At 38.9% G+C, this 15225-nt stretch overlaps 1 protein-coding gene across 2 annotated transcripts in view; it reads right to left on the reverse strand.

The window, feature by feature from the left end:
• Positions 1-1475: 1475 nt before the first annotated feature.
• N (neurogenic locus Notch protein) overlaps positions 1476-15225 on the reverse strand; it is a 233018-nt gene continuing 219268 nt past the window's right edge. For both annotated transcript variants that reach the window (XM_089084343.1, XM_089084344.1), the window contains 6 exons: positions 12011-12554; positions 10837-11367; positions 10092-10324; positions 8048-9887; positions 5939-7725; positions 1476-5817 (listed from right to left, as the gene is read on the reverse strand). In XM_089084343.1, coding sequence (XP_088940469.1) covers positions 4670-5817; positions 5939-7725; positions 8048-9887; positions 10092-10324; positions 10837-11367; positions 12011-12554 — 6083 coding nt within the window. In that variant the 3' untranslated portion in view covers positions 1476-4669. The remainder of the gene's footprint in view (positions 5818-5938; positions 7726-8047; positions 9888-10091; positions 10325-10836; positions 11368-12010; positions 12555-15225) is intronic.

Consider the following 15225-nt stretch of genomic DNA (forward strand, 5'->3'; position numbering starts at 1 on the left):
AGGGCTTTTAAATATTGTTCGGATATTTAAAATTGATTTCAATCTGAAGATCTAAAATCTCATTCTTTGTATTATTAAATAATCCAGATATTTTAATTATTTGGACTTGGAATTATAATTTAAATTATTCGAATCCGGATCTAAATTCGAATCCGCATCTGAATTTGAATTTAAATTTATATTGGGAAAAGAAAGTAACACCAATGTATGCATGTGTGTGTGTATTTCTAAAATAGTTTGAATAGTTTGAATCTATATTTCTTTTAACTATAATATTCTTTTTTTTTTCATTTTTATACATAATTATTAGATCCAAATCCGGATTCACTCTATTGTCTGTGATAAAATAACTTTTTTTACACAAAAAACTAACTTAAGCCGGCGGCATATGATGCTTTTTTGGCTGCTGGATTGCTTATGTCTTCCGGATGGAAAGATTTCATGGTATTAGGCATTCTTAACTGTTGGGAAATTGTTTGTTGCAAATCTTGTTGATGTATTAACGTAGGACTGGAAGATGTTGAGCAACAGAGATATATACTTGTTGTTGGTGCTGCGAAGAATTAGAAATAGTTAGATCAGAAGCAAGGAGAGTGAGCGTGGCATAGTAGATAGTGCCCTGATCCACTGTGCTAAAAGTCCCGGGTTCGGGAAGTTCCTGGCAGAACTAAAAATGTTTTTCATACCCTCGTGTCTGCTTGGATTATCTTTACATTTGATTTACTACTGTTCATCCTTGTAAATATTTATAAATTCTTCCAAGCACTTTTTTTTATTCTTTTAAATTCTTCCAAGCTCTATGATTAGTCAACTTTAATCGCTAATAATTTAAAAATTATTATAGCCTCGACATTTTTGTATTAGAATTTTCGTCTTATTTTTAACTCAGGAATTTCTCATAAAAATTTCAGTCGCGGATTGTGGGACACCGCGCGCGCGCGTGTGTGTGTGTGTGTGTGTGTGTGTGTGTGTGTAGTACACATATATACATGTATATTCTCAAATCCTCACAATTGGTACTTCAGAGCGATGTTGGTCTCTCACTCGACGGAATTAAGATGCATTTTTAGATCATGTGATCAAAATGATATTCCCTTCAAATATCAGATATTTTATCATTTTTCTGTTTGCTACAACTTGTCAAAATAAAAATAAATATGATGAAAGAAAAATAAATATGTCAAGTGCTTTCTAGAAAATTCTAGCTACTCAGCCAGCACGAAAACTCGCATCGTGTGAAGCTAAACTAGCAAGACAGCCAGTATCGCTGTCAGCAGCATTGCCATCACGACAGCAAGTATGCAAATCCAGCAAGAAATCTAGCAGCCAAAAAAATATCGTGTGCCACCGACTTTAAATAAAAAAAAAGCTAAAAAAAAAACAAAACTAAACTTTAAGAAAAAAACTAAATTACGAAATTAAGCTTAAGAACAAATTACTATTTAATTATAAAACTAAACTTAAAAAAAAAACAATTGTATTATGGATGTTAGAATATCTTTATTATTACATCTGTGTTTAAAAGACATAACTTATTTATAAAAATATGGGAGAGCGCGGGTACAGCAGGGTAGAATAAAATAAGACCGAAAAATTCTTAGTCTGCTTATAGAATAATTAAGACTAATAAAACTCAGTACTTTTTACAAGTTACAAGGAATAACAAGATCTAGCGTAATAATCGGTCTGTTTATCTACCTTATTGTAAATAATTGTAAATTATTATAACATAATGTTTAGAATCATATCGCTTTTTTAACACAGAATGATGGTGCGTCAGAGAGCAGTTGCTGTTTAAATTTTAAACACATGGTAAAGTCATTTTTGCATGTCCAACAGTTTACATTATATACATATCTATGTATTGCTAATTCGTGTTAACAAATCGATCGCAGATCTTATTCAATACTATCTGTATTTTATTACTTTTTTAAAGATTGTACTTTTTCTTTGCACCTTTGTGCGATTGATTTCACTTGTGACGCAATATTATAAAAAAAATAATTAAATATATAATTATACACATACGTATATATATGTGTGTATAGTTTTGTATAATTTTCTTAAAATACTTATCTCTCTATACAAAAAATATTCTTTTTGTTTATACTCTCATTCTCATTACTTGGTAAAATTCACATCAATTTTTCATGATGTGTGAGGCAGTTCTAAAGATATGTAATTTGTTATAAAATTGATACAGATAAAACAAATCCTCTTTCTGGAGGATGTATGTTTATAAAGCAAGCAAATGTGTGAAATTATGTTGGACCCATAATATGCTCAACTGGAAAAAAAGCTCCGTTACACCGTTGTATGCAATTCAAAATTGTATCAAGAATCGCACTCATGACAATCCCTGATGCAATAATAAACTGCATATGATATAAAATACGTTTATGTGATAATAATATGATGAAGGAAACATGATTATTTTATGCAATACGTCTTACGGAAGTATAGCAATACAGTGCTAAACTTTATATAATATATAAAAAAATATGTAAAAACAGTTTGTACAAAAATTCAGGAAAGAAAAGATAATTATATAAAAGTACTTAAACAATAAAAGATGAGCGAATAAAAAAGATGAAGGAGTATTTACATTTACATTTCATCTTTCAACATAAGATTTAAAATAGAACTTCTTTCGACGATTTCACAAACAGATCGTACCAAAGATACCAGTAATGTCCTTCGTTAACATACGAAAATATATCACTGGCAATATATTGCAAAAGCGCGCGCGCACGAACTTTCTTCAGCCTGCAACAATAGTTCATTTTCTTTCTCTTTTTCTCTCGCACATATATTCACACATAATACACATACGCTTCCTCTAACTATCTATTTTTATTTCTACCTCGCAACAATTTCTAATACGTCACGATTACTCATTACGCGTACTATTCGTATGCGCCATGAACGTACGATTACTTTAAAAATGCTGTTTTGGCTTTGGCAGAAAAGAGACCAGAGAACCATCCTACCGCTCCGCGCCGAGTACTTAATTTAAGGCGATCGATACATCTATAGATTAATATTAACGATTATCCTAGTTCGTTTAATGATTTTCCGAGAGACTTAATAGCGCGAGTCCTGGAAGGATTGAAAAGGAAAGATAGAACAAAAGAAAGAAAAAAAAAAAAAGATTGTTGGCGCGCCATACGCAATGGAATGTCTATGTATGGAACGATGCTCCGCGAGCGTAGGAACGAGTTCTCTGAAGCTCCCGTCAACCGTACAGATTATAAACGTTGTCTCTTCGCCTTACATTACATTACATTTAGTTACATTACATTACATGTTGTCAGCACAACTGACATTTCTATTACATCAACTAGTGATAAATGTTTAATCTATTTAGAGGCCATTTGGAAACGCTGCGTTTCTTCCAATATAATTTAATAATAGATTCACCTATAGAACCTACGTGTCTCATATTCTACGGAATCCAAAGGCACAATTCATGATTTATTTCTGATATATGTTACATCTGCATTTAGCAAGAATTGATTAATAATTATCACACGATTGCATATATATATTTGTAAATATATTTGCATAAAAAAAATCATATAAAAAGTACGGTAAAAAAAAAAGAAAAATTAGAAAAGTTCACATGTGTAATTGAATTAAATAAAGTACTGCATGTTACATGTAATTAGCTCCGTGGAATAACAGACACAGTGGCGCGAATGATAAATCTATTGCAATATGTACAATTATTATGGAGTAGCAAGGTCTCGTTCCCTTACTTATTATTGTCCATTAGAGGTCTTCACATTGGCAAGTTGAAGGCACCATTTATTCATTGAGCTGTGTACGACGTCACGACAATAAAAATCAATAGATATCAAAAAATATACTACAAATACATATACAAATACATTATAAGTGAATTTCTCTGTGCGTATATTCATTATGCCGTTATAAACAATCGTTTGAAAGGCTTTTATCAGATACGTTTTATAAATTGTGCGTTCTCCTTTTCAGTTGCAATTTTCTTCAATATCACGTAGAGGCACAATCGGTTTTACAATTTGAATACATCTTATAACATCTCCTCTTCTATTTTTAATATACATACATAATCATTCACCTATATACGCATCAGTGTTAAGTATATTGAATTGATATTTGAGTGTATATTGAATAGTGTGATTAAATATAATTAATAATTAACAAATAAATTTATATTTGACGAATAAATGATTAATTCATAAAAATTAACAAATATTTGTAATTATGTATATGATGTATATGATAAATTTATATTACATATATTTATGTAATTATGTATATATATATATATATATATATATGTGTGTGTAGTTGCAAATATTTTTGTATTTACAAGTGATTATTTATTCCTAACACTGATACGCATTAATATAATAATTGCGGCGCAAACGCGTTTCGCCTTGTATAATAGCTCTTCCGACACACACATACACATACAAATGAACAAAAAAAAAAAAAAAATAAAAATACCTTCTTGCCATTGATCTATTAAGGAAGAGTTTTTCGTTGTCACTGATGCGTTCTTTTCTGTCCTTTCCGATGCCTAGATGCTCGAATTCGAGCTAATCACAGTTCATATATCTTCTACTTTTTCTTTTTTTCACGACTTATTTGTGTAAAAAAAAGAGCACTGTTATTGTCGGCCTTATATGTAGATCGCTTCGGAACCCTTGTTGCTTTGGTGAGCGCCGCCGCTGGCGCCATAGGCATTCGGGGGCGAAGCCATGCAGTCGGACCAATCGCTGTTTGAACGGGGCGAACTTGAGGACCAGTGACCCGGACTATCTGGCGATGGCGTTGGAAAGCTCTCGGGCGCTTGCATGAGATGTTGCGGCGTAACATCAGGTCCGGAATGATGAGACGGCGGCGTCAAGTACTGGTAATATTGTTGCGTTTGCTGTTGTTGCTGCTGCTGTTGTTGCTGTTGTGTATTTTGCTGTTGTTGTTGCGGCTGCTGTGGTTGTTGTTGCTGCTGCTGCTGCTGCTGTTGCTGTTGCTGCTGTTGGATTTGCTGTTGCGTTTGCTGCATTTGTTGTTGTTGCTGCTGCTGTTGTTGTTGTTGTTGTTGTTGCTGCTGCTGCTGCTGTTGGCTTGAGGAATATGGTAAATTCTCGAAATCAAAACCTACTGGTGGCATACTGCCATGTTTTTGATGCGTCGCCTGCCGCATGGCGGCGATATGCGTTGGCGAAGTGGGCAATGACGGCCTGCTCTTCGCTGGCGATGGCGAGCCCATGTAGCTCGCTTGTGGAGAAAGAGTCATGTTAGACTGCACTGAATGTGGTGGTGACTGATTGCTGTACGGCGGCGATAATGTGTTCACCATACCCTGTTGCTGTCGCTGATGCGGTGCTAGAAGTTGGTCGTGAAATGGCAGCCCATAGTTGCTCGCGAAGGTATCTAGACCAAGTTGTTGCAGGCCTTGCATCGATTGGCTTTTGATACAATCCTCGTATGGTGGCGGTTGTTTCGCCGTCGCCGTATGAGCCACTAGGGGTAACGCATTGCTATAAAGACTCGCGCTATCGTACGGGCTTGTCGGTAAGTTGCCTTCGGCTCCTTCTGCTCCCTGCGGAATCTCTTGGTTTGGGGGTTGAGCGCCGCGCGGTTTAGCCGGCGGTTTCTTCACCGACGGTTTTCGCCTTACCATCACTACTGCGCCGCCGCCCTCCGACTCTGGGCTGTTTGGGTTTCCCGTGCCGCCTGCTTTTGGCCGTTTCTTTGATTTGGTCTGTTTCGGCGCTGAACCGATTACCGTAGGATGTGTGATTAATTGAGGATGATTCGAAGATCCTGTAAAAATAGACATTACATTATATGATTCGAAGAATGTTAATAATACATATTTATAAGAACTTTTTCAAAAGTGAAATGTGACATTCTTGTACTATAAAAATATTATAAAAATGCTTACCCATGAGAGGACCGTTTGGAATGACCGTAACCATCTGTGGTGACCTTGGTACATGCTCGTCGAGTAGTCTGACAATGTCGTGATGCAACCTTTCGCTAGCGACATCGCGAGGTAACCGGTCCATGTGATCGGTAATCTCTCTGTTGGCGAACGTATCCAGCAGCGCTTTGCATGCTTCAAAACTACCCTCGCGGGCTGCTAAGAATAATGGAGTTTCGTCTTTGTCATCTTGAGCGTCTCTGTTCGCGCCATGCACCAACAGTATGTTCACTGCGTCGACGTTGTTTACTGCTGCAGCCCAGTGCAATGCTGTCTTGCCGCTGTTATCGGCAGCATTAATATCGGCATCGGCATTAATGAGGTCTTCTACCATTCCCTCAGTGGCTAGACGTGCCGCCAATATTAACGGCGTAGTACCATCGTGCATACGTGCGTTCAAATTCGTTGCCCGATTACGCAATAGGATTTGGAAAACTCCCATAGCGTCTGCCGCAACGGCAGAGTGCAACGGTGTACGACCAGTGTTATCCTGTGAATTAGCATCTGCGCCAGCGTCCAATAATCTCTTGGCCGCATCAGCTCGGGCGTAACGTGCCGCCAGATGTAGCGATGTCTCGCCGCTTTTGTCTGTAGTAGCGTTCAAATCGGCACCTTGGGCAACTAAATCAGCGATCACCGCTGCTGTACCGTCGCTCTCATCTTCCTCTTCACCGGTATCGAGTCCACCGCCGCGCACCGCCGCTACCATTAATGGCGTCATGCCGCATGGACCACGCGCATCCACATCCTGACCATGCTCGAGACTCGGTGGCGTTAGTACACCGCCTGCGTCCGGTCGTCGTATCTCGGCCGCATCCAGATGTTGTTGCGTCCACATACGTGGCTCGGTCTCTTCATAATCAGTGATGACGGTATGATCGCTCGCGTAACCTGGCTCGATGGCACGCATCCGCTTCGACGGCGGCAAATCAGATTCATCATCGGACCATTGGGATTGCACTCGAGCATTCACAACATCCATACTCATACAGTTTACCGATGGCTGTTTGTTCAGATTACGCATCTCTTGGCCATCCGGACCGCGCCGACGCGATCGGCGTCGTTGACCACTGCCGCTGCTGGTTCTTAAAAAACCTTCGGGGAACCATGTGACTCCAACGGCACGCTTTCGTTGCGCAGTCACCAGGACGCCCACTAACAGTCCGCCGAGCACCACAATGACTACACCGATAAAAACGTATTTATAATTTGTCGGAGTATCCGGATAGTCTGGACCCTGGGGACCCAGGACACTTCGCACTTGTTCGATGGGAAAGCTCTGCGATAAGGAATGTTTTGATGCAGTGGCAGCCAAATACTCGGCCGCCTCGTTCGCTGATGGAAAGCATACCGCGCTCTGTGACAATGTGCATTTGCGATTGTCAATTTCTAGGTAAGCAATCACGCCGTTCTTATTATTAGAATGGATCATTGGTCGACCAAACATATTAGTATGAATGCTAAGCTCTCTTTCCTGTTTCCAAGGATATATCATATCGTTGCCGAGTTCATCCTGTTTAATACGAATCGTCGTTCTCAAATGATGGCCAATATCACGTAAAAAGCTTATGATATTCGAACGGAAGGTCTGCATGTCCATCCTTACGACTACGGATATGACACCTTCCGCTAGTGATGGAGGTTCTTTTTCACAATCGAGACCGTCCCAGTTACATTCCTCGTTGTTGCAGCCATAATCACAATGACCGTTAGCATAATGCTTTCTGCAGTATGCGTCATAAATCGGGCTAAAAAATATGAAATGATATAATAAGTAAATGTTATAAATATAAATATATAAATATAAATATATATATATAATTAAACACAGTTTATTTCCACAGTTTTTCCTTCTCAGATTATTTTATTTATAATCAAAAAGACTATAATAAAAAAAGAATAAAAATCTGTCATTGAGACTTATTAAAATATTCTAAATATAAAAAACATTAATAAATTAAAAAAATCATTAATAAGAGAACTGGATATATTATCAATGATCTCAATAATAATTTAATTTTTTAATGTATATAATGAGTATCATGTAAGGAAAAAGATAAGAATACTCACTTGCAAGGAGGGAGTTTTCGCTCACAATCTCTGCCATCAAAGAGGCATTGTGGGTTGTTGCAGACTTCATCGCACACGCCATTCATGAATACTTCCCAGCATCTCATAGGCGCGGTACAGTTGCGCCACGGATTGATGCCCAAAGAACAATCATTACCGTCAAAGTTACATGCATGGCTGTTACATTCTTCGTCGCAGCGATAATTACCGGCCTTTTCTCTGCATTGGTTTTCAATGCACTTCTGGCGCTCGCGCTCCGAATTAAGATCATTGATATTTGTGTTTTTGGACATATTTAAATTGAATACGCCACCAGGATAATTTAAGTCAAATATTTCGCAATTTTTGCCGGACCATGTGGGAGGACAATCACAGGCATAGTCGTTGATTTTGTTTATACAAGGAGCATTTTTGCGACATGGACGTCTTTCGCATTCATTCCAGATATCGAATTCGCAATTCATACCCGTCGTACCAGGTAAGCAGAAACACTCATAGCTATCTCCGACGATGTGACACGTCCCGCCGTTGCGACATGGTTGAGATTCGCAGTAGGAGCCGGCAAACTCACAATTAGGACCATGATAATTGGCAGGACAAGCGCAAGTGTATTTATCGTGCTTATTACGTCCGCCTGCTTTGCATGCGCCGCCATTTTGACACGGAGAGCTATCGCAAAAATCCACTTTGTGTTGGCAGAGCGGGCCACTATAGCCATGTTTACAGTTGCAGTAGAAATTATTGACCAATTGTACACAATCCAAAGTACCTTGCCGATTACACGGATTCGACAGACATTCATTAATATCACCCTCGCATCTTGGTCCGACGAAACCTGGTGGACATTTGCACTCGAAGCCGCCCACTTTGTCGGTACAAGTGCCATTATTGTGACAAGAAATCATCATGCAATCGTCGATGTTGATTTCGCATATAAAACCAAGAGTGCCAGGTGGACAGGAGCACGTAAAATTATTGATCAAGTCATGACAGGTTCCACCATTCTGACAAGGATTCGGTCGGCAATCATCAATATTAAGCTCACAATTTTGACCTTGGAAGCCTTTAGTGCACAGGCACTGATATGAGCCAACGAGATCTTTGCAAGTTGCACCGTTTTGACATGGCGCCGAGTCGCACTCGTTGATCTCTTCCTGACAATAAGAGCCAGTGTAACCATCGAGGCAATGACAACGATGACTATTGCCTATGTTTTCGCAGGTGCCATTATTGCAAAGATTCTTTTCCGGCACGCCCTTCCGTATGGCAGCATCTTTGCACGAAACCATTTCCACATCGCACACCTTGCCGGTCCATCCGGGTGAACAGTTGCAATGATACTTATTCATGTGCTGCACGCACGTCGCCTGGTTCTCGCATGGATTATCGGCGCACCAGTCTACATACTTGTCGCATTGTTTACCTGTGTAGCCATATGGGCAATGGCATGTGTAGTACTGCACGTGATCATGACAAGTAGCGCCGTTTTGACAAGGCGAGCTATCGCACTCATTGATACGATATTGGCAATTCGAGCCTGTGTAGCCAGTCTTGCAGACGCATGTGTAATTGTTGATACCGTCGATACATGTACCGCCATTCATGCAACTACTATCGGTGCAATCTTCGTCGTTGGTTTGACAATTAATACCAGAGAAACCGAGTTGACATTGGCATGTGTAGGAGTTGACATATTCCTTGCAAATGGCACCATTCTGGCACGGCTGCGACAGGCATTCGTCGATGTCGATCTCGCAATGTTTGCCACTGAAACCGTCCACGCAAAGGCAAGTATAATCACCGATGCCATCCAGACAGGTGCCACCATTCTGACAGGGAACTGTGAACAGAGACATTCTCTTTGAGTGTCATACAGTGATGTTTATTAAATGCGTTTAATTTAATCTATGCCATCACGCGATAAAACAGATGACGCTCTATAGACTCGCGTTATGGCACTCAAATGAAAGCGAAAGAAGATCTGCATCTGTAGCAAGTAAGAGAAAAAAAAAAAAGTAAAGAACTGCCGGTGGTTCGTACTCACATGATGCACAGTCATCGGTATTGATGATGCAATCACGGCCCTCGTAGCCCTTCGCACACACGCAGTGGTAAGAGCCATTGGTGTTCCGGCAAGTGGCACCGTTTCTGCACGGCGACGTCATCACGCACTCGTCCACATCTTCGTCGCACAGTCTGCCCGTGTAACCGACCGTACATGTGCATGCGAAATCGAGAAAATTTGATGATGGCGAGCATTTTGCTCCATGAAGACATCTGAAAATGACACAGCAACGTTACAAAGTCGTTTTATCATGTGGATCATACATTCTATCAAAATTAAACAAGAGCTCCTAAGATTCTGTTCCTCACTACGCCGTAATTCAACGTACAATGAAAAAAATAAGAGCTTTGAAGAGCTACCATGTAAAATGACAGTATCATAAGTTGAAGTATAACAATAATTTTACACAAAGTTAATTGCAATTTGTAAATGCACACGTTTTACATAAAAAAAAAATCATTCAAAATGGTTTTTTTTTTCAAAAGCGATTGATGTCCTAAAATTCTATAATTGAGATTTTAAATTCTTCATAGAAAACTAAATTGTATAATACTAAATTCAATAAAAAAACACATTTTTACATTTCAAATACTCTGAATATTGTGCTCTTGATGGAATATGATATAATCAAGGATAATTTTATAGTTTCTCTCTCCAACGATATGCAAATCTAGTTACATCCACATATCTTTATGTAAATGAACTGGGGAGAAAAAAATCATACTTGTTCGGCGAACAGGGATCCAGTTTATCTTCGCAGTTTCTGCCGGTATGAGGCAGCTCGCAGACGCATTTGTAGTCGTTAACGAGATCGATGCAGGATCCGCCGTTCTGGCAGGGGTTGTTGGCGCAGTCGTCGATGTTGGTCTCGCAATTAGTGCCGGTATAGCCCGGTAGACAATTGCAGCTGTAGCCATTCAGACGGTCGTTGCACGTGCCACCGTGCTGGCAAGGGTTCGAGCCGCACTCGTCAATATTCGATTCGCACCTCTTGCCGCCGTAACCGGGCAGGCAGTGGCAGATAAACTGGTTCACCCCGTCTTCGCAAGTGCCGCCGTTCAAACAGGGTGAGCTCGCGCACTCGTCGACATCGCTCAGACACCTGGCGTCGTAGTAGCCACGCGGGCACTCACATCTAAAGCCGTTTATCACGTCGATGCAACGGCCGCCGTTCGCACACGGGTTGCTCGCGCACTCGTTTATGTCGGTCTCGCAATGCTGACCGGTGAAGCCGGGCTCACATTCGCAGGAGTACCTGGAAGATGAGACATCGTGTCCACTGAAGAATGAAGGGAGCGTGACGACGCGCAGATGGAAACTTTGCTAAATTATGTCCGCACTCGTATTACTCTATTGCTTTACTATCGATATACATCCGTACATACATATATACATATATACATATGTATATGTATGTATGGATGTATGTATGTATATCGATAGTCAAGCAATAGAGTAATACGAGTGCGAACATAATTTAGCAAAGTTTCCATATATATATATATATATATATATATATAGGATTTTTCAATCATATTATTGTTATTATTCTTAAAAAGCTCGTTTTCAATAATGATAAATAGATTAATTCATACAAAGGATTATTTTAAATGTTGCTGCACTTTGAATCAAAACTAATTCTGCAAATCCAATACCATCAGTGTACTTATACTTATCAACCCGTATAAATAATTCACCATATAAATAATTCTGCCTAGTATTGTTACAATCTAAATCCAAAAGAAAAAGATGTAATAATCATCACACAAACAAACAATATATTAAACAAATAATATATTAAAAAGCTGCAATAGCTTGCAGAACTACCAAAAGAACTATGATTATATCAACAATATCGATGACCGCGATGATCGTGATGTACGTTTCTTCATGCTCACCTGTTAATACCGTCGATACATCTGGCTCCATTTCGGCAGGGGTTGCTGTAGCACTCGTTAACGTTGACCTCGCAGTTCTCACCGGATGTGCCCGGTCGGCAGATGCACAGGTAACCGTTGATACGATCCTCGCATCTACCGCCGAACTGACACGGATTACTCTCGCACTCGTCGATCTGCGTCTGGCATAGCTTGCCGGTGAAGCCGGGGGAGCAGTTGCAGGTAAAGCTGTTCTCGCCGTCGATGCAGATACCGCTGCGACACGGATTCGAGGCGCAGTCGTTGATGTTGGTCTCGCAGGAGTCGCCGGTGAAGCCGGCCGGGCACTCGCACGTGTACTTCGCGATACCGTCCTGGCAAGTGCCGCCGTTCTTACACGGTGACGAGATGCAGTCGTCGATGTTGATCTGGCAGTGGGTGCCGGTGAAACCCTCGGCGCAGGTGCATTTGAAGGCGTTTATGAGATCGCTGCAAGTGCCGCCGTTCATGCACGGCCTGAGCGCGCACTCATCTATGTCAATCTCGCATTGAGTACCAGTGAAGCCTGGAAGAAGAGGAATATCGAATATAGTATGCAAAAGAGTACATGTAATATGTTGAAAGATATGTAAAATATCTTTCTGTACATAAATAATAAATTGTGAGAAAAAAATTTCGACAAAAAATTAATACAGCATTAAAGATTTGATTGAGTGACTTTTTGATAAAGTATTGATACGCAAATATTTTATATAATTTATATACTTAATACGGCGAAACATATTGCATTTTCATGACGTATACGTATCTAAAAATAAGTCTTTTTTACTAAGGTCAAATAGTCAAGCAAAAATCTTCATCCTCATAGACATGTTCAGACGAGCAGTCAGAACGGATGAAGTTGTTGCTGCCATAACTGGCGTAATTAATGTTAATTAATCAGCTATAGCGATGGATAGGGGCAGAGTACATGTTCGAGACGAGGATCGAAGGAATAATTGCACACTTGATCGATCGATCAGATGCTTTTTTCCAGCGATTTTCTTGCTGTACAAAGTGATTCTTGACGGCCAATAATAGCATCAATTATCGGGAGTAATTAGGGGATGGCAATTCTAAAGAACAATCTAGCGGTGAACAGCTCTTATGCAAAAAAGATCAAGTTCTTGCAAAAAATGATTATGAATCAGCTGCCAAAAATCATTAGATAAATATCAATATTACATTATTACATTAATTACATTAATTATCATTATTACATTAATTACAAGGAATTTCAAAAACGTCTGTAAACTGGTTTTTGATAAGGCAACTTATATAAAAGTTTAAAGTTATCGAATATTATTAATATTAATATATATAAAACACAATCAATAATAACTTTTAAACTTTTGATCATATAAATTTTAATTTTAATAGATTTTTTTCGATTTATTATCAGATAATATATATATTTCAGCATCATATTTATACATCAAATTATCGCGATTAATTATGTATTTATTTTTCGACCACAAAAACTGCGAGTCTACATATTTTATCGCGTTTCCACGTGATATTTCTGGCATTTTCTATGTCAGGTGATCTTAGTGATCAAGTTTCTTCGCTTTTGTCAACATTGTGTGGCTACGTGTTCGTTCATTTCAATTCATATACAAATTAAGAGTCGAACGAATTGCCAGCATCATGCGATGCGAAGAGTCACAAAAGAAGAAACGAAAAAGTGAGGAAACGAAGAAGACAGAGTAGAATAGAGCATGCACGCGACGCATTTTCACCACAGGTGGTCTAATTACTTGATATTGGAGAATAATCTTGAAGCAAAGCAGCTGCGAGAATTATTTTCACTAGGCACTGAGATCTCAGTTATAATTTTAAGCTCTAGCGGCAAGCTAACAATTTGCTTGCATATCTATCTTTTGAGATTTACGGAGGTAAATTGATTTTCATAAATATGCAATATTTTACATGATATATTGCAAATATCAACATCATAATTATAAATACCATTAATATCATGTATCATAAAAAAATTGATAAATTGAGAGAAACAGGGAATGTTAATTAACTATTATCGCCGTTTGTAGTTATATTTCGCTGTTTATATATTATACAAATGAGTTTGAAATCGGAAGAGAATCGACCGAGGGATCAAGAGCGACGGTTTTTTAATCTCGAACGAACCGATCGATAAGCGGCTTATGTGTTCGATATCGAAGAATGATTTTGCAAAGCTGCGCATAAGAGATCCCGTCGTCACATCGCCGCATCGCGACGCCTCGAGGAACATTCTTCGACTCTCGTCAACCGGATGACGCGCGGATTTTTATCATATTTACATTCAGCCGATATTTTTTCTCCTTTCCTTTCGTCCGTCCGCGCAGACAATGATGCAGCTAATTTACTTGCGAATGCACGTACGACGTGGCGGATCCCCGTGGTTTCCTTTCGAATCCTAAAGTCTCCCTCCGACATATGAATCACGTGCGAGGCGCGGCTTTGTATTATCGCTCGAATCTTATCGCGAGTTTTACAAGCCACTAATAAATTTTACAGATGCAAAAGTCCCGTTAAACATTAATTCCGTAAATAATATTCGTCAGACAAGTTAATATACTTCGGCGAGGATTACTTCAGTAGTCAATGAATCTTTATCTGCTTTCGGTGAATTTAAAGATGAGATTTTCGTGATAAGACTTGTCCGATCCGTTTCATTTTTGTTTTGTGTCAGGAAAATCAGGAAATTTAATTTTAAGCAGTTTTACTCTTACTTATTCATATTTTAATATCAGACCGTTTGAAAAACCGGCTCGTCTTAAGCTTATGCTCGCTTGATCGATGTACGTAGACTCTCTTCATTCTTGTATTATTTTAAATTTACATACAAATACGCCTGCAGGAGCATTTGAATTATTAAACACGTTTTCAAGACGTAAGGCGGAGCTCGCCGCAGAAACATTTTTCAACGCCGATTTAATGCGCCATTGTCTTTCAAGTAAAATTTCACACAAATGACTTTTTTAATAAGTAAAACAATTTCTCTTACTTGTAAAGAATAATAAAATAAACTTGTATTTTTCCTTAAGATATGCCGAGATACGTTTATTTATTTTATTTTATTTAACATTACATGCGCATAAGATTTATATTTATATTTAACCAATGTATCATCATAATATACTTTCTTATCTTTTTATGTAAAGAAATTAACGTTGCATAATTATAATCAAGTCGTG

The sequence above is a fragment of the Pogonomyrmex barbatus genome, unplaced genomic scaffold, assembly GCF_055798465.1.
Source record: "Pogonomyrmex barbatus isolate J1 unplaced genomic scaffold, ASM5579846v1 scaffold8, whole genome shotgun sequence".
Lineage (NCBI taxonomy): Eukaryota > Metazoa > Arthropoda > Insecta > Hymenoptera > Formicidae > Pogonomyrmex > Pogonomyrmex barbatus.